The sequence below is a fragment of the Dromiciops gliroides genome, chromosome 6 (genome assembly GCF_019393635.1).
Source record: "Dromiciops gliroides isolate mDroGli1 chromosome 6, mDroGli1.pri, whole genome shotgun sequence".
Classification (NCBI taxonomy): Eukaryota; Metazoa; Chordata; class Mammalia; order Microbiotheria; family Microbiotheriidae; genus Dromiciops; species Dromiciops gliroides.
Genome location: NC_057866.1, coordinates 109,783,124 through 109,808,679, shown reverse-complemented (window position 1 = coordinate 109,808,679; position 25,556 = coordinate 109,783,124). Strand labels below are relative to the sequence as shown.

Sequence of the window (25,556 nt, the reverse complement as noted above, 5' to 3'; positions counted from 1 at the left end):
ACTTCATGAAAATTCAAGACACAATAAAGTAAATCCAAATGAATGAAAAAATAGAGGGCAATGTGAAATATCTCTTTAAAAACCCAATCTCAGAAACAGAAGTTAAACAAGCCATACTGAACGAACCAGAAAGGAATTCCCAAAGAAAAAAAAACTTCTCACCCGGATGGACTTATATGTGAATTGCATCAAAGTAACATCTCTTTGAAGAACAATTACCCCCTGAATTTCATGAACTGTTTGCAAGGACAGAGACAAAAAGCACCTAAACAAACTAGTTTTAAGAGACAAGCAGAGTGGGGCGGCTAGGTGTCGAAGTGGATAAAGCACCGGCCCTGGATTCAGGAGTACCTGAGTTCAAATCTGGCCTCAGACACTTGACACTTCCTAGCTATGTGATCCTGGGCAAGTCACTTAACCCCCATTGCCCCACACACACACAAAAAAGAGACAAGCATAGGTCTGATACCCAAACCAGGGATAAATAAATCAGAAAAAAACAAACGATATACTAAATGTCACTAAAGAATATAGATACAAAATATTATAATTAATATTGATATAAGCATACTAAATAAAACAGTAGCAGAGAAATTATAGCAATATAATTAAAACACTAATTACTCTAAATAGTTTGTATTTACATCAGGAGCGCAGAGATGGTTCAATTATTAGGAAAGCCAAAAATATAATACATCATAATTATAAAATATATCAACAAGTGAAGAAAAAGCCTCAAAATACAGTACTCTTTTACATTAAAAAACCCATAGGAATAAATGGATCTTTCCTTAATGTGATAAGCAATATCTATATAAAACTATAAGTGGGGGCAGCTAGGTGGCGCAGTGGATAGAGCACCGGCCTTAGAGTCAGGAGGACCTGAGTTCAAATCCGACCTCAGACACTTGACACTTACTAGCTGTGTGACCCTAGGCAAGTCACTTAACCCCATCTGCCTCACCACAAAAAAAAAAAAAAAAACATACCAAAAATCTATGAGCCACCGGGGCGGGGGGGGGGGGCAGCTAGGTGGCACAGTGGATAAAGCACCAATCCTGGATTCAAGAAGACCTGAGTTCAAATCTGGCCTCAGACACTTGACACTTATTAGTGGTGTGGCCCTAGGCAAATCACTTAACCCTCATTGCCCCACCAAAAAAAAAATATGAGCCACCATAATTTATAGCAAAGGCACACTATTCCAAAAAGATCAGGAGCAAAACAAAGATGTCCATTGTCACTGCTATTATTTGATACAGTTTCAAATAGTAATAAGAAAAAGAAAAGAAATTGAAGATGAATAAACACAGGCAAAGAGGACAAAAATTATTTACATATGGTATGATGATTTACTTAGAGAATCTCAGAGACTGGAAGACAAAATTAACTGAAACACAGGTTTCTCTTCTTTTGTTTTACTCCTAGAAAAAGGTATCTAAATTCATTGTTTCCTCTTCCTGTTCCTTCACTTCCTTTTTTTTTTTTTGTATTTTTTTTTTTTTTGTGGTGAGGCAGATGGGGTTAAGTGACTTGCCCAGGGTCACACAGCTAGTAAATGTTAAGTGTCTGAGGCCAGATTTGAACTCAGGTCCTCCTGAGTCCAAGGCCAGTGCTCTATCCACTGCGCCACCTAGCTGCCCCCCTCTTCACTCCCTTTTAAACACTCTGCAATCTGAATTCCAAACTCATCTCACAAATAAAACTGCTTCTTCCAAAATTTCCAGTGTTCTCTTAACTGTCAAATCTGTTAGCTCTGGTCTCCATCTTCATCCTTCTTGACCTCTATGAAGCATTAGACGCCACTGACCACCTTCTCCTGGATACTTTCTCCTGAGTTTTCATGGCAGTAAACTCTCTTGGTTTTCCTCCTGTCTGACTACTCTCTTCTCAGTCTCCTCTGATGGATAATCATGCATATCCTGTCCCCCAACTATAAGTGTACCCCAGAGTTCTGTCCTGAGCTCTCTTTCCTTTTCTCCAAGTAATATCTTCTGTCATTGACATCTCCGTTTTAGTCAGCCGGATGGATGGGTGGATGGAAATGGTCACCAGACTTGAGCTCTGAGCAAACAGCGAACTAGCCTGGTTTGGATAAGGTCCTTGGCCCCTACCCCCGACCTCTCCCCCCACACCCTCACGACTCACATAGCAAATGGCTGCCAGCTCCTGCCTTATATTTGCACCTTCCAGATTTGATGATGATGTCTTCATCGGGTTGACTCCATTGTTATACACGGTGAACTTTGTTCCCATGAGGTTTGACCTAGAAGCCAGAGAGCAGTGAATATCAGAGCTGGGGAGGGGGAAGTTTAAGAAGTTTTGGAGCATTAGATGTTAGCCTTGAAAGTAACTTAGATCACAAACGAGAATGGCTGCTTTAGAAAGGACCTTAAAACAACTCAGACCTAGAAAGTATCTTTTAACACAGACCAAGAAAGACTCTAAGAACATCAAATGTCAGAACTGGGAAGACTCTGAGAAATCATCTGTGGTCCAGTGGTTCCTAACTTTTTCAAATATGAGGATTGACTTTTGACATTAAAAAAATAGGTCTTGGGGCAGCGAGGTGGCGCAGTGGATAGAGCACCGGCCCTGGATTCAGAAGGACCTGAGTTCAAATCCAGCCCCAGACACTTAACACTTACTAGCTGTGTGACCCTGGGCAAGTCACTTAACCCCAACTGCCTCACTAAAAAAAAAAAAAAGTCTTGGATCTCCACATGTGGTTAAAGGATCCTAGACCTAGAACTGGAGGAACAGCAGACTATTTACAGAAGAGAAAACCAAGGTCCAGGGAAGTTAAATAACTTGTCCATGATCCCACAGGTACCCAACCCCCTCATTTCACAGAAAAGGAAACATGCCCAGAGAGGGCAATTTACCCAGGATCACACAGCGGATTAATGGCAGAGTCAGGAGCTGAACCCAGGTCCCCAGAATCCCCCCCACCATCATGGACACCGTGGAAAGAGTGCTGGATTTGGTGTTGGGAGGACCCAGATCCAAATCCAACGTCTTCCACTTAATACCCCTGCAATGCTGGACAAGTCATTTAAGCTCCCTAGTTCACTGATGAGGAAAATGAGAAAGTTGAACTATATGACTTTATGACCTTAAGATCTAATGAGGAAGGACATGGAGCTCATCTCCATCTCTGGCCAAAAAGCCAAGCTCAGAATCTCTGCAAGCAGGCCTGACCACATGCTATGAGCCTGAGCGAGAGCTTTCTGCTCCCTGATGGTAGCAACAGTCAGAGCCTCCAGGACAGAGGGGACACACTAAGGGCCTAAATTATTTTAGCAAGAATAACCATGAATCAAGCTTCCTTAGATCCCAGGCCAAGCCCTGTTTCTTGCACTCATAGCAGTTTTGGGAGGGAAAAGGAAGACGGAGTATGCAGACTTAGGTTCTAGCCCTAAATTCATCCCTAATTCATTATGGGCCCTTTGGCAAGTCCCACATACTAAGTCATTGCCAAAGCAAGTCCCATGAAGTGGAGTCAGAAAGCTTGGCCTGGAGCCACTTATTGAGGGATCTTGGGCAAGTCTTTTAACCTTTAACGAGTCTCTGTTTCCTTACTGGTAAAATAGACATGATAATAAGAAACAAGGATGAACAAACAGTGTCTGCCCTTGGGGAGCTCAGCATTTAACAGGACAAACACGCTCATGTGACATCTATCACGTGCCACCGTTGAGGGTGGCTCACATTTCTATCTCACTCTAGAGTTCACAAGGCACTTTCTTCCTCCAAACCCTAAAATGGGTAGGACAGGTTTTCTTTTCGACCGGGCCTCTAATTTCATTAGCATGTGGGACTCTGAGGTCCCTCCCAACCCTAACATTCCAATTTAGGGGAGAAGTTTATTTGCAGAATAAGGTCATGATGCAAAGCCATAGGGTGGAGAATCTGTCCAGACAGAGGCTTCCCACAAGGCAGAGTGGAGGCGGCCGGGCTAGCCTCGATGTGGGGTGGGCATTTGTGGTCGGAGGGGTCAGAAGTGTCCCCTTTGGGGCCCCAGCATTACCGGAGTTTCCCCACAAAGCTCTCTCCTCCTCGGGATAAGTCGGTCGGGTCTACAGAGATGAGGTAATTAGATGTTTTACTCTTCTTCCTCTTCCTTCCAGCCAGGAGGAATACCTATGGGCACAACACGATGATCCATCCCCTAGCCCCACTATACGAGTGCCTGGCTATAATATTGACACACCTGTGTGCTCTCACCTGCGCATACAGCTGTGGACTACGACATGCTCCCCCACCCACCCCAGGCTCACACTAGCTTGTGTGTACACGTGTGCACACACACACCCCTGTGCTTGGGCAGAGAGGGTGAAATAGCAATTCTGAGTTGGGGGCCCATATCTGAGACAGGGAATACAGTGCTTCCTCCCCCTGCCACCCTCCCCACCCCACCACCCTCTCCAGAGACAGAAAACCTCCTGCCTCGTGAGCCTGCCTGTGAGGAGCTAGACCAGCGGGACATTGTGAATGAATGCAGTGGCTGGAAGAAAGGGGTATTCAGCTCAGCAAGACACCAACATGGGAAGGGGGGGGGTGATGAGGGGCAAACGTGGAAGGGATTTCTGAGAAAGCAAGCACACACCCACAGCTCATGTTTTGGTTCCTAGATTCTTTGTATCCTAACCCTCAGTAACCTAGGATGGGGAAAATGGGATGATGGACCAGGGGAAAGGGAATGGTTCCCAAGATAAAGGATAAAAGAGAGACTGATATTCTTTGACCCTGGCAAGAAGGCACTAGAAGGAGAGAAGAAGGGACCAGTGATGGCTCCCTGTCCAGGGAAGTCAGGTTGGTGTTCCTTGGCTCCAGGAAGGGACAAGTAAAGGTCTCCCGACACCAGGGGAAAGGGAGGGGGGGTCTGGCGGCATCTCAGTCCCAGGACATGGCTTGCTAGCTAGCAAGGACTGCAGCGGCTGGATGACCTTTTTTCCGTCCTCCCGTTCCATGTGCAGATAGTAGGTGGGGTACATTCCTCGGTCCATCCCCTTCTTGTCCCGCGTGATGCGGCACTTGATGGTGATGCCCTGTGGGGCCGGCCTCAGCGCAAACTCCTCCAGGTCCTCCACCTCAATGAGCGGCGCCTGGGCTGAGGGGCTGGGGGCCGAGGCCGTCTCCTGAAAGGCAAAAGCAGCATGGGAAACAAGGAGGGGCTGAGGCGTGAGCCACCAGCAGCACCTGACCCTGTGACATTCCCCTTAAGGAGTCATGTTTTCCCATCTCTCCCTGCTTCATCTTCCACCCCACCTCTACCACCACAGCCAGGCAGAAGGCCTTATTTCCCGCTCTCCTGAGAAGATCAAGGCCATTTGAAGAAAGTTCCCTGGACACCTCTCCTGTCCTCCAAGTGACATCCTTCTTCCTTTCCTCCTTCCCTCCTGTCACAGAGGAAGGGGTAGCCCTCCTCTCGGCCACCTTGTACCTCGCTCTCACTAATCATGCCTACTCTTTCATCCTCAAAAGAAATAATAATAGTAATCATGAGGAGGAAGAGGATGACCCTATGAGGTGGGGAGTGATGATGCTTTCTTGCCAGATGTGGTAGTGGTACATGCCTACAATGTCTGCTATAGAGGAAGCTAAGGTTGGTAGATCCCCTGGATCTGGAAATTCCAAGCTGAAGAGGGGATATAACTGATCAGGTGTCCAAGCCTGGTACCAACTGGGGGCTAGGGGCCACCAGGCAGCCTTGCAAAGGGCAAACCAGCCCAGGTCAGAAAAACATCCCAGGTTAAAACATCCATGCTAATTGATAAGCAGTGGGGTTAAGCCCCTCAGTAGCTACTGCCCTTCCAGTATCGTTAAGATAGGCAGACCTTGGGGCAGCTAGATGGCGCAGTGGATAGAGCACTGGCCCTGGAGTTGGGAGTACCTGAGTTCGAATCCAGCCTCAGACACTTAACACTTACTAGCTGTGTGACCCTGGGCAAGTCACTTAATCCCAATTGCCTCACTAAAAAAAAAAATAGGCAGACCTAGCCTCAAAATGAAAGAAAGAAAGAAAAAGGAAGGAAGGAAGGAAGGAAGGAAGGGAGGAAGGCAGGAAGGGAGGGAGGGAGGGAGGGAGGGAGGGAGGGAGGGAGGAAGGAAGGAAGGAAGGAAGGAAGGAAGGAAGGAAAGAAAGAAAGAAAGAAAGAAAGAAAGAAAGAAAGAAAGAAAGAAAGAAAGAAAGAAAGAAAGAAAGAAAGAAAGAAAGAAAGAAAGAAAGAAAGAAAGAAAGAAAGAAAGAAAGAAAGAAAGAAAGAAGGAAAGAAGGAAAGAAAGAAAGATGGTACTTTTCTCTTTATCTTACAGATGAAGAAACTGAGGTCTGAGAAGGAAAAATTACTTACCTGTGGCTACACAGTTAGTAAGTATTGGGACTAGAATTTGAATTCAGGTCTCCCAACTCCCAAACCGACACTGTTAATAATCTCTCATTCCCCAAATGCTCTTTTTCCTCTCCCTACGCTCAGTTCTCCTCTATTCTAAAATAAACTTCCCTTTAATCTGGTGATCTCAAGCTATTATCATCTCTCTTCTATTTATTCATTCAATAATGATAATGATGAAGGTGAGGGTGATATTTACATAGAGCTTTAAAGTATGCAAAGTACATTTGACCCTTACAAGGAACTGACTGAGGTAAGCCACCTTTTACAATGACAAAACTGAAGCTTGGGGAAATCAAGAGCCTTGTACATAGCCATACAGCTGTCAAGTTGATGTCGAAATCCTATGGATTTGACCTTTGGTCTGACTCCAAGTACAACTATGTCACAATCAAGAGACATTATTAAAAACCTAACTGTATGTAGTACCTTGCTAGACTCGAGGAGGAAGGCAAAATTTAGGTAAGACACAGTCCCTATCCTCAAAGAGCTTTCACTGGGGGAATAAGAGAACACAGATTGCTATAATATAAAATATTACATGAGAAGGATATTAGGAAATTCAAAGAAACAACTGCAGATCAGTGTGCTTGAGTATGATTCTTTGCAAAATGCCAGGATGTGCTATTAAAGGGAGGGTTAATAAACATCTTGAAAAGGAAGCAGTGATGACAAAATCCAACATGGTTCCTTTAAATAAAAATACTCATGTCAGAATAAGTACCTTTACTAGGTAGGGTCATAGAGTGGTAAATGGGGGAAATGTTACACTTAGAAGTAGCTTACCTAAAGTTTATCAAAGCATTTGACAAAGTCTCTCATGCTATTTTGTAGTGAACTATGACAAAATGTGAGTTAGAAGATAGTACAGTTAACTGCATTTGGAACTTGCTGAATATCTAGACCCAAAGAATAGTCACTAAGAGACTGACATCAATTTGTAAAGGAATCTTTAGTGAAGGGCCTCAAGGATTTGTCCTAGATCTTGTGCTAATTACCATTTTAAAGTGATGGATCACAGACTTGAATAATGCTTACAAAATGCACAGGTGGCCAAAAATAAAACCAAAAACACTGAATGACAGAAACAGAATCCAAAATGACTTATTTTTTGCTTGGTTCAATATGAAGGTGGTGGTGGAACATGACATCAATAAAAATGATTTTTAAAAGGATCTCCAGGGTTGGAAACTCCCCAACCCCACTTATCTCGGGGTCTGAATCATTTGGCCAGCTGTAACCTCAGATGAGTCATTTCTGTGATTCACAGAGCAAATTCCTCAGCTTCGGCATTCAAGTTTCAAACTAATTTCCCACCATTCATAACTACAATTCACCATATTTGTTGGTCCCTCTTACCCAACCCCAAAATGTCCTGGACTCTGATATCTCCGTGCCCTTATGATGGTAAAGAAATTCCTTCTACATCTTACCACCATTTTTTTTCTGCCCCAAATTAGTGTCACTGAAGACTCCCCACCTTATTTGACTTCTTGCTGGTGGCGGAGCATGGCCGGGCATTAGTGTTTAACTGGGAAGAGCTGGAGCTATCCTCTTCATCCTCCTCTTCATCCTCTTCCTCTTCTTCGTCAAAGTTCATGCTGCTGGAGATTCCTGCAAAGCGGGCGGAGGGCACGAAAATGAATGTGGAGTTCAGTGGACTGACCTGACTCAAAAGGAGAAAGGTCCATCTCTAGACAGTCTGGACTCCTCCCACCTGGGCCCCTGGCCCGGGTCCTTCCCCTGCCTGGTCTACCCTTACAAGGAAGCATAGTACAATGGAAATAGCACTGGCTCTAGACTAAGGAACTGGATCCAAATCCTGTCCCTGACATAAAGAAAACTGGCTTTGAAGTCAGAGGACTTGGGTTCAAATCTAGCCTCTGAATGCTACCAGTGGGACCACTAGCAACTCACTTCAGATTCCCTAAGCATTCGTCTTCTCCTCCATTAAATAAGAGGGTTGGACTAGGTGGCTTCTGAGTTCCCTTCAAGTTCTCAATTTATGACCCTATGAATCCATTCTATTAAGTACCTATCATAAGCCAATTTTCCAGTCTCTGACTTGCTGCCTGCCTCCCAGGACCATAAATCTGTAGGGGCCTTGAAGGCCATCCAGTCTAAATACCACCACCCCCTATTCTTCACAGAGGAGAAAACTGCATCCTGGACAAGGCTAAATGACTTTTCAAATGAGTCTAAGAGCAGCAGGGGGGTTATCTGTGCATGCTATTGGAGGGGATTATGGGCTGTTTTAAGGGTAAAAGGAACAATTGATTGTACAGACAGGGTCTTTCTGGCCTCTGCTCCTGAGGCCAAGGGAGGGGAAGGCTCTGTTTGGCTTGGTGATTGCCCGGTAGTGATGATGGACATGCAAGGTAGTCAGGAGGCTGAGAGGGAGCCTGGAGGAGTGCCACCCTCCATCCCAGCAGAACTCAGATGCTGCCGGTCTCTCTTTTAGTCATGAGGGTGTTGGGGACTCCAGGGCCTACAGAAGTACAGCCTAAGTGAAGGAGATTAGAAGGGAAGAGCCATCCAGCCTGAGCCTGCATAGTTTTCTTATATGAGCACTTACAGTGACCTGACCCTGATGCAGTATTTGTGTCCTTGCTTGTCAATCAACCCTTGAGCACCTGCCCTTGTGGTGCAGAGGATAAAGATGTGGGCAGAAGGGAAAGAGGGAAGTGGAGGCCAGACTTGAGGGTCCAGTTATGGTGGCGGCAGCAGGATAAGTGGAGGGCAGTGGCCGATCTCTCGAACTCCAGGGAGAAAAGATGGCTTAGGGGCCCCAGAAAATCAGGAGGCTTATGGCCTTGAGTTTGGGGGAGGAGGAAGCAGAAATCAGGGGAATTTAGAAAGTAGCAAAAGGCCAAAGTTACAGATGGGGGTATGATATGTTGGCAGGAACGCTGGCTTTGGGATCAGAGAGCCTAGTTTCCAATTCCTCCACTAATATTTACTCCCTGGGGTGTGAGCTATCCAAGGTAGCTTGTGTGACCTTGGTAGATAACTTATCTTTCCTGAGCCTCATCTGTAAGATGAAGGATTGGGCCAGATGGTCTCTGGGGTCCCTTCCAGCTCAAGAGTTATAGTCCTGTGATCCCTGGTGCCAGGTCCAAGGAGAAGCTGGTGCCCTGGGAAGCTCAATGCAGCAGGGCCCAGGGATGGATCCGATGGTGGTGTTTGGAGGACTCTGGTTCTCAGGACCTTAACCAGTATGGAGTCACAGCAGCCTCAGAGCTGGGAAAACCCCTAGGGATCACCTAATTCAGCTTCTTTATTTTGGAAAGGAGGATCCTGAGGTCCATGGGAAAGTTAGGGACTCAGCCAAGATTGCCTAGTCAGGGGGCTAGAGAGCCTGCAGAGGACCTGAAGTTGTCCCGCCTCCCAGCCCCAGGTCTCTCTGCACTACAACACACGAGCCATTGGTGGATAAAGAACCTGGGAGCTGGAAAAAGCCACTGAGAAGGGCTCTGAATTTTACTGGGAATCACCATGGGGAGATTCTTCCAGGCCTGACTCCAGAGCACCACCTCTTCTCCCATCACCTCCTTCCTGAGCTACTCCAACACTGCCCCAAGTGGGCTCTCATCCATCTTTTATGGAACCCAAAATCAGGAGGATAGGAGAAAGAGAAGGAGGGGAGGCCCCATGGGGAGGAATGCTGCTGAACAAGGACATGAATCCCAACGTGACAGAGCAATGAGCCCCCGCTCATACCTATATCCTGAGGAGTGGCCCTCCCCCGACACCCTGAGGCGGCTGATGACGGCAGCATCGACACCCCTACTCCTGTCGATACTGGGGTTGGTGGGAGCTGGACGGCGCTGCTTCTGTATCTCCACACTATCTCTTCCTACAGAGCAATCACCCTGGTTCGGGTCCTCATCATCTCATCAGGACTGCTTTAATAGCTTCCTCCTTGGTCTCCCTACCTCCAATCATTTCCCTTTCCTATCTTCCACACAGATAACACGATAATTTTTCCTAAGTGCAAGTCTGTCCAGGTAAATCCCTTGCTCATTGTATAAACTCCAGTGGCTCCCTAATAATTCAAGGATTAAGGTCAAGGTGTCCCAAAAGTCTTAGTGCCGTGTTAAGCTTTAATACTTTAAAAACTCTTGGAATACCCTGTATTAACTCCTATCTCTATGGTTTAAAGTCCTTGAAAACTTGGCTGATTCAACCTCTCCAGACTTATTACATACACTACACCTTCCAGTCCTGCCTAACTGAACCTCTCCCTGTCCCTCAAATACAGTGCTCCATCCATGCCTTGGGTTGCATGTGCCCCATGCCTAGAATACACTCCCTCCTCACTAGTTTCCTTCAAGGTTCAACTGAAGTATCACCTTCTTTGTGGAGGCTTTCCTGACTCCCCCCACCCCCAGCCCCAAAATCACCTTGTATCGTGAAGGCATCTCCCCAGCACATAGAACAGTGGCGGACACATAGTAGGTATTTTATGAATGTTTACTGACTGACTGAATCCTGGCCGCCAGTGTAGCCACTCACCCTTCGTCTGCATTGTGGCACGGAGGTCCTGCTTGGATGAGTGCTGCCCTCCGGCAGCTGCTGCCTCTCCCAGGCTCCTACTGGAGCCAGACCGACCCACTGTCAGGTTCTGCACGTTCGGGTCTGGCTCACCATCCGAGAAAAACCCATCACTCCCTGCAGGGCAAAAGGAGCCAGGATAGCCTGGGGGGCAGTGGACTACTCCCCAAAAGGCACCGATTACAGGTGCCATTCAACCAGCCAGGCTGGAGGCAGGAGTGACCTGTACCCACAATACAGCAAGCCTTGTTTTTGGACAAATCACTTGATTTCTCTGGGATTCTGTTTTCTTGTCTGTAAAACGAGAGGCATGGACCAGATGACTTCTGGGTCTCTTCAGACTTCTAGAGCTAGCATCTTTTGAACTCAGTTCAGGCAAGGCTAATGTAAAAATACCCTCAAATGTGTGGAGGTTTATGGAAGGTCTAAGGGCACGAAGGGCACTGGTCATGGCAAGGACATTACAGATGGGCTTAAAAAGGCTCTTGGGAAAACTTTATTTATTTAACATAACTGATGCTATGTGCATATTAAATGGCATGCTACTCAAAAATGATTTAGGGTAATTCAAGGCCCCCTAGTCTGGCTTCGACCAATCTGTTATGTTTTATATAAATACACAGGAAATGGGTGAGGGCCCAGCCCTTAGAATATGGATGGAGTTTCCCTTCCTAGTCCCTTATTCAGACCATGTGAAATATCCTCAGCCTATGGACAATCCAACATGTGGAACTCTGGGGAGCCAGTTTGCTGCCAAGCACAACTATGGCGCCATGAGATATTTTGTGGATAATGAAAAGCTTTGAGGTTGCCTGAGGAACCAGAAGGATAGCTGAACCAGAACTGAGTGTGCACACACAAAGTTTCAGGAAACAATCTTGTGTTCCTGGTACATGATACTCCTCCTGATTCCTGAGATTTTTCTCTGGATATCCCCCATGCCTGGAACCCTCTCCCTCCTCATCTCCACCCTGTAGCCTCCTTGGCTTCATTCAAGTCTCAGCTAAAGTTTCCCATCCACAAGAAGCCTTTCCCAGTCCACCATAATCTTAGTGCCTTCATTCTAAAATAATCTCCAATTTACTATGAATGTATTGTTTGCACATAGCTATTTGGATGTTGTCTCCCATCTTTTTTTTTCTTCTTTTTTTTTTTGGTGAGGCAATTGGGGTTAAGTGACTTGCCCAGGGTCACACAGCTAGTAAGTGTTAAGTGTCTGGGGCCAGATTTGAACTCAGGTCCTCCTGACTCCAGGGCCAGTGCTCTATCCACTGCGCCACCTAGCTGCCCCTGTTGTCTCCCATCTTAAGCTGTGAGTTCCCTGAAAGCAGAGAATGTCTTTTGCCTTTCTTTGTATTCCCAGTGCCTGGAACATTATAGGTGCTTCCTAAAAGCTAGGTGACTACTTCTCACTCTTCAAATGAGAGTTCCCATGAGTCCCCAGGCAGGGAAGGAGCTGAGGATCCCATCTCTCACCCAAGAGCCATGTAACCATGAACACATGATGCTTCTATTTTCGTCGCTTTGTTAATTCTTTCCCGATCTTGGGTGAATGAGTATTCTGATGCGGGAGGACCCAGGCAACCGGTGAGACTGAGAGATCCATCAAGGCCATCCAAGGTCCCAACACAAACTGGATCCGTGGAGCCAATGGTTACAGCAGCTGAGTCCAGTGAGGAGTCAGATAAACCATCAGGTAACCTACACGAACTAACCCAGCAATGAGTGGATTGACCCACCAGCCAAGACAATGAGTCCTACAGGCTTGTCAATTGGCTATACCACACTCTGAAGTGAACCTGGGGTGGAAACTCCAAAGAAGGTAAAAGGGATTCCTAGGACTGAGGCACCCCTTGACCATATGTGTTCCCTACATGTATGGTTCAATAACTTCCTGCTTCAAATTTGAGCCCACTCTCAGTACAGAAAAAACACCCCCTTGGTTTAGAGACATGTTTTTGTAACTTCTATTCATATTATAACTTTTCAGCAAATATCTCTTTGTCAAAGTTATTTGATATCAATTGGTTCATTGATATTGATGGAGCATACCAGGTGGGGGCTCATGAGCAACAGTATTAGAAAATGCCAGTCTTTGCAAAGTTTTCCCCTAACCCCTGAAGGGAGAAGTAGACAATCCCCCTCTGGAGACCCAGAGTGCCAGTGTGAGTAAGGGTTGGTTGAGAGAATGAGGGCAGAGGGGCAGCTACATATATACGGCATTTTATCTCCCCCACTTGAATATAAGTTTCTTGGGAGTAGAGCCTGTTTGTTCCCATGGCTCAGAATCCCCACACTGCTGAAATAAAGGCTCCTTCAAATATTATAGTAACGTGTCAGCAGCTCACATTTACATGGTGTTTTCCCTACAACAATCCTGTAAGGAAAAGGAACTCGAATAATATTGCTATTATTTGGTATTAAAATATTGTTACCCTGCAAGGTTCTAGAAACAGGGTGTTTTGGTTGGTCAAATCTTCTGTTCCCTCTAACTACCATGTCAAGCTGTCATAACACCATATGAATGTGAGCCGCAATCTAGGAACACCCCAAAGATGATTCCTCTTAGAAGGCAGAAGCATGGAGGCAGCTAGGTGGTGCAGTTGATAGAGTACCAGCCCTGGATTCAGGAGGACCTGAGTTCAAATCTGGCCTCAGACACTTGACACTCACTAGCTGTGTGACCCTGGGCAAGTCGCTTAACCCCAATTGCCTCACCAAAAAAAAAAAAAAGACAGAAGCATGAATTTAGACCTTAAGGAGACCCTGAAGATCATTTACTCCAATCTCACATTTTACAAATGGGGAAACTGAGCCCCAGAGAAGCTAAATGGTTTTCCCAATGTCACAGAGATAGGAGGTAGAAGAACCAATATTCTAACTCCCCTAGGACCCTGAATTTCTGATTGGCTAGTTAGCTCACCATAGTATCTAGTCCGAACCCATACCTACCACACTGCTGCTCTCCTAGCATCTGCATAGAACTATGATCCTGAATATCAGCCTCCATCTCCAACCCCCACTATCCCTTCCCACCACTGCTTTCCATCTCTATATCTAGGAAGACTAACCAAATCAACACTACTATTCCTAGAAAGGACAGAGAAGCAGTCATACAACCGACTGCCCACTCACCAAGTCTGACTTCCCATATGGAAACAAAGGACCTCCTTCTCACCACCCCATACTTGTTGTCTCCCCCATCAGGACATAAAGCTCCTGGAAGTCAGGGGCTGTATCGCTTTTTGTGTTTGTATCCCTAGCACTTAGCACAATGACTGGCGTGTGTTAAGGATATAATAAATGCTTTTTCATTCATTCATCCAACCAGGATTTGAGCCCAGTTTCTGACTCCAAGTCTAGTGGAGTATAAAAGCATTAGGCTCAAACTAGTAAAACCCAATAAACATATAAAGTTTGATAAGGATGATGACCGATTATGTGAGACCAAGCTTTCCTGAGTCTCAGGCAAAAAGAGCTATCTGAACATCAGGATCTAAGATATACTTCAGCACCTGCTCTGGCCACCGTGGGCAAGAAGCTAGCAGTCAGAGAGTGGCGATGTAGGACCAACTTCTCCAACAGATGATTAACAAAAGGCACAGAAAAAGTGTCCTTGTGGAAACCAAGACTGGCGTCACAGCTGCCACATTCTCAGTTTCCAGCTCTCCCCTTGCAACTTGTCATTGTGGGAGGGGATGGAGGAAAGGAAGAGGAAGAGAAATAAGTAGAAGAAGAGTGAAGATGTATGTGCACACACACGTGCCCTTCAAGGGTAGTACAAAACTGGCTAAAGAAAAAATGTCTTTGAGATCGTTCTTCCCTTTTTTTTCCTTTCCACTTGAATAACTGGAGGCTGGGAGTGGGGGAATTCTATCCCTAAAGATGGGAGGGACTGGTGCCTTGAGGAAGTGGAACAGGGTAGAGGGATCAGACTGCCTCTAGGTGAGCAAGCAGCATCCACCGGAGGAGAAGGGAAATAGTGCCCACAATCTTCACCAAGGAGATGACATCAGAAGATTAGAGTACTCGATAATAAAAATGTTGTTCAATCGTTTTTCAGCCTTGTCTGACTCTTCATGACCCCATTTGGGGTTTCCTTGGCAGAGATACTAGAGTGTTTTGCCATTTCCCCCTCCAGTTCATTTTATAGATGAGGAAACTGAGGCAAACAGGGTTAAGTGACTTGCCCAGGGTCACACAGATAGTAAGTGTCCGAGGCTGGATTTGAACTCAGGAAGATGAGTCTTCTTCACTCCAGGCCTGGTGCTCTATCCACTATGGTGCCACCTAGCTGCCCAATAATAAAAATAGCGTATAGCACACGTTATCCTGCATGGTTCCAGGAGTGGAATGTTACAGTAAGCTATTTTGCTTTCTATAGAGTTACTCTCATGATAATTAGTATTCTTATGATGTTTAAAGTCTTGTAAAAAGGTAAAGCACTTTATAAACTACAAGTATTATCCCATTTGGTCTTTACAACTACCTGGTGAGGTAGGTACTATGGGCATTAGATACTAGGCATCAAGTTGGTCTTGGCAGCTTCCAAGTCACGTTGGACCTGGAGGCTAAGAAGACATGGGTTCAAATCCTACTTCAGACATTTATTTATTAACTAGCCAAAGTACTTAACCTCTCCTAGTCTCAGTGTCTTGATCTGTATAAAATGGGGAGGGGAAAAAAGCACCTATCTCACAGAGTTGCTATATGCATTAAATGGATGTTTTGCAATCCTAAAAGCCCTCCAAAATGTTATTTATTATTATCTAACCCCATTTCACAAATGAGGAAACTGAGGCTTAACTAAAAGGTTAAGTGACTTGCCCAGAGTCACACAACTAGTAACTGTCAGACGAGAAGGTCTGAACTCAAGTGACTACATTATATCTACTCTCTCTCAAGAGGCTCATGAACCTTCCCTAAGAAATTAGTGAGTTGTGTGCTACAGAGTTAAAAAAAAAATCAGCAGGAAGTTGGGGAAAATAAGAAGGAGAAACAATATTGTCTTCACGTTAACAACCTCTAAGCAGCCAGAGAACTGGGCTTGATGGATTGATGGACAGGGGTCACCACCAGCACCACCACAAGCAGCAGCAGAGACTATGGGAAGCTCTAGGGATACGCATCGCTCTGAAATTAATGGCTGCTCATTCTAGGATTTTTTTTTAAGTTTCCCTCACTTTAATACAACCTTTCTCTGTAAGACTGTGAATGCCATGATCGTTGTGTGTGATACATATTCCCAGGTATCCTAGAAATGAGAAGAGTCCAAAAAACTAGAGAATATCAGAAAATCCCCCACGGGGCGTCCCTGGGAATCCCTGGACAAACCAGGGTCACATTTGAACATGTGCCTTTTGCCTGTTTCAAGCCCCAGGGTAGGTTGCATGCCCAGTGAGCTTTGTTCCATGGTGCATGGCGGCATTAGGGTAAGCAAAGGCACATCTTCACAGGCTTTGGGCAATAACTAGGGTGCTAAGGAAGATAGGGTAGAAGTACTTAGCCTGGTGCTGATCGAGCTGTTTCAACTGAACCTCGAGGAAAGTCCACTAGAAGAAATCACCATTTTCTCGGCAGCTGCTAGGATTGCGTTGTTGCTGCTGTTTGTTATATTGGTGCCTCTTGGTTTCACACAATCATTTTGGGGTGTACCCACCTCCCTACCTCCATTCCCCACTTCAGAGTGAGCCCTCCCTTGCAACAAAGAAACAGAATAGACAATTATTCAAAACCAAGCACATGTTCCATACCCACAATCCCCGACTCTCAGAAGATACTGCTTCCCGAGAAAGAGAGAGAAGACAAATTTAAACCACGGCCAGTATATGTTACTGAGATGCTACAGGACTGACAAGTAACAGATGCAGAAAATGTTAAAATAACTGCTGTAGGGGCCGCTAGGTGGCGCAGTGGATAGAGCACCGGCCCTGGATTCAGAAGGACCTGAGTTCAAATCCGGCCTCAGACACTTAACACTTACTAGCTGTGTAACCCTGGGCAAGTCACTTAATCCCAATTGCCTCACTAAAAAAAAAAAAAAAAAAAAAAGACTGCTATAGAGCCTCGGAGAACAGGCACTTGATGTGATAAAAATGGAAAATCTTAATAGATTTTAATAGTGTATGAATGCTTGAGGGCAAGGGATAATCCCTCTGGGGGTATAGAAATATTAGGAAGGAAGGGAACAAACATTTATTAAGCACCTACTGTGTACAGGTACCATGCTAAGCACTTTGCAAATATTATCTCATTTCCTATTCACAATAACCCTCAAGGTAGGTGCTCTTATTAGCCCTATTTTACAGTTGAAGAAACTGAGGCACACAAAGATTAAATGACTTGTCCAGGGTCACACAGCTACTGTTTGGGGCTGGATTTGAACTCAAGTCTTCCTGATACCAGACCCAGCACTCTATCCACTGCACTATCTTGCTGCTTCTACGACAGCTTTTGCATCAGGTTCTTAACTACAACTTAAGTGGAATGTGGAGAAGAGTAGATAAAGCCACAGAAAGAGGATAGGAAAGAGCACAGGATCATAGCAGGAAGCAACCTGAAAGGTCACCTGGTCCAGTTTCCTCACTGACAGAGAGGTTGTGTGCAAGCTTACCCTGCTAGTAAGTGGAAGGGCTAAATTTTGAACCCAGGTCCTGTGATGCCAAAGCTAGCATGCTTTCCAACACAGCCTTTTATCTGAGATGCTGCAGAAGAGAAGAGGCTTTGTCATTTTCATTGGAGAGCTGTGGGGAGACTAGACCATCCCTCAATACTCTTACTCAAGGATGGCTTTGGAAGAATTATAAGTACAAAAGGATCAGAGAAAAGGTTCAGAAATGGTGACCCAGTCTCTATCCCTTTGGAAATCACAAGAATGAAAAATAAATCCAAGCCTTCAAGGACCTAATTAAGTGCCTTCCACAGGTATCAGGGTTATATTCTGTTGATTCAAGTAAATCTTTTATGTTACACACAGATGACATTCTGGCTGATCTCAGGGCCTACTTTTCTCCTAGGAAAGCAATGGGTAGAGGTATTGTAGTGATTTGCCATTTCCTTCTCCAGCTCATTTTAAAATGAGGAACCAAGGCAAACAGGGTTGAGTTACTTGCCCCAGAGTCACATAGTTAATGTCTGAGGCCAGATTTGAACTCACAAAGATGAGTCTCCACTGTGCCACCTAGCTGCCCATAATATATAGACGCTAACTTTAAATTAAATGATTTCTATCTGGAAGAGACCCTGGAGACCATCTAGCAGAATCTCATTTTACAGATAAAGAAACTGAGGCTAAGAGGGGTTCACCGATTTGCCCAGGGCCATATGTGCAGTAAGTGCCTCAGTTTTCTCAGGTTTAAAAGCAAGAAGTTGGATTCAAAGGAGTCCGAGATAACCTTCTAAATCTAAATATATAATCCTCACCTTGCCTGCCACTTAATTCACTGGAAATCTCAGAGGTAGAACCAACATATGGCACCTACTCAAAAGGAGAGGCAGACAGTCTTGATATCCTTCAGCCATCCACTGGCCCAGATCTTGGACTTCCTATTTAAAGTACTTAAAGATAGCAGCAAATAGCAGCTGTCAGACTCTCTGGCCTGAGGTTAATAATATATGCTGTCACGAGAGTATTAATATGTCCCCCGAGTAGCATATATAGGTGCCTGCAGGCACAGGACAACATACTATAAACTGGTAATGATGGTAAGAAGACGATGAGGTATATGGAAAATATACCATATAGAAATTTACTACATATGAACATTGCATGCATGTTATATATAGTATCTGGTTTAATCTTCAGGAATTGCTAATTTTTTCATTGGGGAAGAAATGTTGGGACATTTTCCCCACTCTCTCCTTCCTTTTCTTTTTGAATAGCTGTGGAAAGCAAATTGTCTAGCTTAAAGAAGGGTTATTGGCAGATCCATTACCCACCAATACCATCCAAACCAGTCGGTTTAGAAAAACAAAGCTAGGAGAAAAAAGGAGAGAGGAAGGTCGTCATCAAAAGAGAAGAGAAAGACTGAGAAGTATTTTCCTGGCTTTACTTTTCACATGAATCTTTGGGATTAATTCATTCTAGGATTTCTATCTAAATTTTCTTCATTTTTCTAAAAACTCTCCTCTGTAATTTTTGGAACAGTATTCTCTGAGTGTCTCTCTACATGCATAAGGGTATGTATATGTGCTCCTAAATCCCTAGGTGGTGAAATAAAACATAAGAAGAAAAAAAAGTGCTACTAGAATTTTTGCACTGCAACAGAATCTTTCCACAGGGCATATGAAGCTCTCTGATCAATCTTTGAAAACTAGAAATTCACATCTGTTTATAATTTGCCTCAACCTCCTTCTCCTTCCCCCTTTCTTCCCTCCCAAAATGCCTGCTTCTCAGGCACTGGGGATTTAGTAAATAGGGTAGAATAGAAACTGCGAGGATAAAGGCAGAGTTTCTAAGTGATTCCCTGAAACCTCGGCCAAACAAGTAGGGCTCTCTGAATAAAAAGGCATTACTGTGTATCCAAGAGCCTCCACTGACATCCTCCTCTGAGACCTCAAGCTGATGAATCCAAGAGATAACAATGACTTCTAGAGCCCATGCCAACAGATCACAAGCTTTGACAGGTTCTAAACCAATCTGGAAAACCTTCAAATACTAAACAGGTTAGGAATTGTACATCTTTTGTTCAAGGACCAGCTTAGTTAAGTGTGAAGAGGCTCGTCAACAAAAGATTTTCCTCAGCCTTTCACAAAACTAAGGGGGAGAAGGGGTGGGGTCTACTCTTATGGAAAGAGCACCCACACAAATACAGATGCAGTCACAGACCCTTGAAGGGTTAAAAACAGGATAGGAGGCAACCTGGTACAGTGAATAGAGTGCACTGGCGCTGGAATCTAAGGAGGAGCTGCTTTGGATCCCAGCTCCATAACTTACTACCCTGGACAACTTTATACAAACCACTCACCCTTTCTGGGTCTCAGTTTCCTCATCTAAAATAAAGGGGTTAGACGAGGTGACCTTAGAGTACCTTCCAGTTGTAAGTATATGCCCCAATGATAACAGTAACAATAATCATGATAACTAACATTTATATGAGTTGACATATTTTATCTCATTTGATCCTCACAACCCTGTGAGGTAAATGCTTACTCTCTCTCTGTCTCTGTCTTTCTATATATATATATATATGTGTGTGTGTGTGTGTGTGTGTGTATAATATTCCTTTTACATATGGTAAAATTGAGGCCAAGAGAATTTGTCCAGGGCCACACAGCTAATAAGCATCTAAGGCAGGATTTTAAACTCTGGTCTTTGTGACTCCAAGTCCAACATTCAATCCCCTGAGTCCCCTAGTTGCCTACGGGCATAGGACAGAACAAAAGAGAGGAACAGAAGAGGGAGGAGGCTAGGCCGGAAGAGATCCTGATGGTAAGAGATGGGGAACAGGAGAATTTCCCTGAGGGGCGGACAGCATTCCAGAAACTGACCAAGGGGCTCATCTGGAAGGCACACTTAAGCATTAGAACCAGAGCTGGCACAGCAGACAAAGGGTGCAGATGGGGTTCCCATGGAACCCAAGTGCCTTTTGTTCTGAAATGCTTCCCCGCAGCAGAACAAATGCTAAGAGGTCCAAACAGTCCCAAGATGTACAATTACACACAGAAGTAACCCAAGCAGAATGAGAACAAGACAAACAAATACCATCTTGATAGTAAAGGACGAGACAGACGTCAAACTCGGCATTCCAAGGGGATCAAAAATAGCTCACATTTAGAGAAGACATTCCTGGAGCCCAGGACAAAGCACTTTTCATCCATTAGCTCATTAAATTCTCACAATAGCCCTATGAGGTAGGCAGAGCAAGCTATCGCTGTCCCCATTTTTACTAGAGAAGAGATCAAAGCTCAGATGAGCAAGAGCTGTTCCCAAGATCATAGAGTGACCATGTGGCCAGGCAGGGACTTATAGACAGAGCACAGTGGACCTCAAAGGTACCTTAGAGATCTCTCAGGGTAGCCAAGAGAAAGCTGAAAGTTTAGGGTGGGGTACTTAAAGTTAGGCTTGCATGCTTTGTCATGAAGGGAATTAGTGCTCATCTTACACAAAGGAGGAGATCAAGGCACAGAGAGAGGACCAGTTGATCTCTGAGAAACTTTCCAGTTCTAACATGAACATTATGACTTATTCAAGGTCATAGGACAAGTCAGTGTCTTGGCCAGGATTAGCACCAAGGTTTCCTGACTCCCAGGTCAAATATTTCACCATCAAACCCAAAGTGTTCCAGAATCTGACTCTTCTGAGTTTAGTTCTATTCAACCCAACAAATATTTATTAAAGTGATCACTATGGGCAAAGCACTGACTGTGCTAGAAGCTTTGGAAACAAAGGCAGAAGCAAGGAACTTACATTCTCTTAGGAGGAATAGAAGATGTACATGATTAAATTCAGTGTCATTTGAGGAAGGAGAGAATATTAACAACTGGAGGGGAAATGGGGGAAGGAACGAATAAGGGAAGACTTCAAAGAGGGGTCTTGAATTAATGATTTTTAAGAAATGAAAACAAGGATGGAATATGTTCAGTGGAATGTTAGAGCCTGCTCATACCAGCTCACAAGAGCTGATGGTTAAATTTTCAGCGTGAGCATTTACACCTTGAAAATCTGGATATCCACAAACACTACAAATTTGAACTTACGTTAGTGTTTTGTTGATTGTCTAGACTTAATAAAATGATGGAGAAAATGTTAATAATAGAGATTGCCTTAAAAGTATATCATAGCGATTTCAGAGAAACCTGGAAGCACTTACACGAACTGATGCTGAGTGAGATGAGCAGAACCAGGAGAACACTGTACACAGTATTAACAGCATTGTGTGCTGATCAACTGTGCTAGACTTGACTCTTCTCAGCAATACAATGGTCCAAAGGCCTCATGACGTAAAATGCTCTCCAAATCCAGAAAAAAAGAACTATGGAATCTAGATGCAGATTGAACCCTACTCTATTTTTTTTGTTGTTTTCCTTTTTTGAGGTTTTTCCTTTTTGCTCTGATTCTTCTTTCACAGCATGACTAATGCAGAAATATGTTTAATGTGATTGCACATATATAACCTTTATCAGATTGCTTGCTGTCTTGGGGAGGGGGACGCAAGGGGAGGGAGAGAGAAAAATTCGAAACTAGAAATCTTATAAAAACAAATGTTGAAAACTATCTCTACATGTAACTGGAAAATAATAAAATACTTTTATGAAAAAAAGTGTATCATAGCATATCCCAGAATAAACTTGCTCAAATATATGGAAGCAAGAGATGAAATACTAAGTTCAGAAAACAACTAGTAAGTTCAGTTTAGTTCAAACAAGAATGTTTGAAGGACAATAGAAGGAAATATGTTTGGGAAATAATAATAACAACTCGCATTTACATAGTGCTTTAAGGCTGATGAAATATTTGACATCTGCAATCTCATTTGATTCCAACAATCATCATATGAGGCAGGTCATAAAACAGCCCCATTTTTACATCTGAGGGAAGTGACTTGCCCAAGGTCACATAATGAGAAAATGTCTGGGCCAGGATTTTAACTCTGGTATTCCTCATTCTAAGTCTACCACTGTGGTTGTGAAGCATCTAAAATGCTAACTAAACTGAGGATTTAATATTTTATCCTAGAAGCAGTAGGGAGCCACTGAACACTTTTGAGTGGTGAGGAAACCCGGTCAGATCTGTGCCTTAGAAAGATCATCTGCAGAAAATGGATTGGAGATCCGAAAAACTGGAGGCAAAGACATCAATAGTACAAGCAAGAGGCAAGTGAGGGCACAAACCAGGACTGTGGTTTAGTGAGTAGAAGCAAAGAGATGCCATGGAGATAAAATTGACAAAACTTGGCAACTAACTGGATATAAAGGAGAAGGGAAGAATAAAGAAAATATGACTCCAAGGTTGTGAACCCGAGTGAATCAGGGGATGGTGGTGCCAGGACAGAAATAGACAAGTTTAGAAGAGGGAAAAGTTTAGGGAGAAAGATGGTGACTTCCATTTTGGACTTGCTGAATTTGAGCAACAGGACAAAACATTGAGGTGAAGATTTCCAGTAGCCGGCTGGCAACACTGAAATGGAGTTCTATAGAACAATTAGGGCCAGCTCTACTCATTTGAGAGTCCTCCACATGAAGACAGTACCTGAGCCCCCTGGAGCTGAATAAGATCACCAAAGGAGGCGATGCAGGGAGAAAAGAGTGGAGGACTCAGGACAAAGACTCAAGGAGCACCCCTGCTTCAATGGTGGGGGGCAAAAGAAAGGATAATGACCCAGCAAAGGAAACTGAGTGGTTGAGTAGGAAGGAGGAACCAGAAAAAGGCAGTGTTATGGAAGGCGATGGAAAAGAAAGGATGCAGGAGGAGAGGGTGGTCAGCAAAGGCAAAAGCTACAGAGAAGTTAAGGAGATGAAGGATGGATAAAAGTCCACTGACATGTCTCATATAATACTAATAATTATAATTGCATTTATTGTTATTATAATTAACATTTATAAGAAAGAAAAGTGAGCATTGGTAACCTTAAGATAGTCATCTCAGCTGAGTAGTGGGATCAGAGGCCTGATTGTACATTCAGAAATTAACTTTGTCCCCCAAGCAATAATCAGATCAGCAAGAACACAGAAAACACCAGAGTACCATTAATCCCTTTGAGGAAAAACAAAACCAAAATACAGACATTACACGTGCTTGCATTAAAGGGTGAGGATACCCACAGGGCTAGACCTGGGTAATAACGAGGGACGTGTGCACTGTGACTGAGAGGCAAGCAGCATATGAGATTAAAGAAGATAGCCTTGCAATGAGGTCGGGTTCATTTTAGCACAGTGTAGTTAGAAAAGTACTGGTTTTGTAGCCAGAGCACCAATATTCCCAGTACCAACACTTACTACCTATGTGACCGTGGACAAGGTCCATCCTTTCTCTGGGCCCATTTCCTTATCTGCTAAGTAAGGAAGCTGGACGAGATACTTTTTTTCTTGGTGAGGCAATTGGGGTTGACTTGCCCAGGGTCACACAGCTGGTAATTGTTAAGTGTCTGAGGCCAGATTTGAACTCAGGTCCTCCTGAATCCAGGGCCAGTGCTCTATCCACTGCGCCACCTAGCTGCCCCAACTAGATACTTTTTATTTTGTTTTGTTTTGTTTTTTTCAGGGCAATGAGGGTTGAGTGACTTGCCCAGAGTCACACAGCTAGTTAAGTGTCAAGTGTCTGAGGCTGGATTTGAACTCAGGTCCTCCTGAATCCAAGGTCAGTGCTTTATCCACTGCACCACCTAGCTGCCCCCCAACTAGATACTTTTTAAAGGTCATTACATAGCTAATGTTCTAATAGTCTGTGACCTTTACAGGCACTGGAAGATGTGAATACATTTTTTTTTAAATCACCAAATTTCAGAGCTGAGAGTAACCTCAGTAGTCATCCAATCCACCCCATGTGTGAGCAAGAATGCCTTCTATAGGGGCAGCTAGGTGGTGCAGTGGATAAAGCACGGCCCCTGGATTCAGAAGGACCTGAGTTCAAATCTGACCTCAGACACTTGACACTTACTAGCTGTGTGACCCTGGGCAAGTCACTTAACCCTCACTGCCCCACAAAAAAAGGCCTTCTATAGCAGACCTGACAAGTGGTCAGCCATCCAGCCTTTGTCTGAACACCTCCAGGAAAGGGAGGACCAACCATGCCTCCTGAGCCACACATTCTACTACTGAACAACTTTCATTTAGTGGTTCTCAAGCACAGTGGCTTTTTTGTTTGTTTGTTTGTTTGTTTTTTGGCCTTGAACAAACTCCAGAAAGATGGAGACACACACATGCAATTTCAAATATTAAGTGGTAGCACCCACTTAGCCAAAGCTCCTGGTAACCCTGTTCAGAATGACTGCTTTCTGCAACTTCCTGGTTCTGCCCATACAAAGCCACGCAAAACAGGCCTCATCTTTCCTCCACAGGCGCACCCTTCAAATACCTGAAAAGAGCAGCCATCACAGCTCCTCAGGACCCCCTGCCCCTGGGGCACCTTCCTCCCTCAGACCTCCACCCAAATCTTTCACTTAAGGAGGAGACTCAAGACAGCCATATCGTAATTTTCTACCAGGATGCCGGACTTCATTAGCCCCATACACCAGGTACCCTCCTCCCCTTCACCTCCTTTTCAGCTTTTTTCTGTGTATTGTCTTTCCTGTTAGACTGTGAGCTCCCTGGGGGCCTTTCTTTGTTTTTTTGTTTTTGGGGGTTTTTTGGTGAGGCAATTTGGGTTAAGTGACTTGCCCAGGGTCACACAGATAGTAAGTGTCAAGGGTCTGAGGCCGGATTTGACTCAGGTCCTCCTGAATCCAAGGCTCTATATGCTGCGCCACCTAGCTGCCCCTGAGGGCCTTTCTTTGTATCCCAGGTGCTTAGCACAGAGCCTAGCATGTACTAGAGACTTGCTAAATCTTTACTGACTATTCTGTCCCTCCTAAGGTTTCTCCATTCTAAACTCACCTCAGCTCCTTCAACTGATCTTCATGGACTCAAGTCTCTTTCACCCTCCTGGTTGTCCTTATCTTTGCACAATCC

The 25,556-nt window shown here is 44.5% G+C and overlaps 1 protein-coding gene across 8 annotated transcripts in view; it reads right to left on the bottom strand.

Moving 5' to 3' along the window:
* TUB (TUB bipartite transcription factor) overlaps positions 1 to 25,556 on the bottom strand; it is a 146,977-nt gene that overhangs the window by 14,348 nt on the left and 107,073 nt on the right. For 6 of the 8 annotated variants that reach the window (XM_043970316.1, XM_043970317.1, XM_043970319.1 and 3 more), the window contains exons 5-9: positions 10,911 to 11,066; positions 7,876 to 8,009; positions 4,950 to 5,141; positions 4,031 to 4,143; positions 2,149 to 2,266 (exon numbers count right to left, since the gene is read on the bottom strand). In XM_043970316.1, coding sequence (XP_043826251.1) covers positions 2,149 to 2,266; positions 4,031 to 4,143; positions 4,950 to 5,141; positions 7,876 to 8,009; positions 10,911 to 11,066 — 713 coding nt within the window. The remainder of the gene's footprint in view (positions 1 to 2,148; positions 2,267 to 4,030; positions 4,144 to 4,949; positions 5,142 to 7,875; positions 8,010 to 10,910; positions 11,067 to 25,556) is intronic. The other 2 variants (XM_043970321.1, XM_043970323.1) reach the window with 1 other exon arrangement.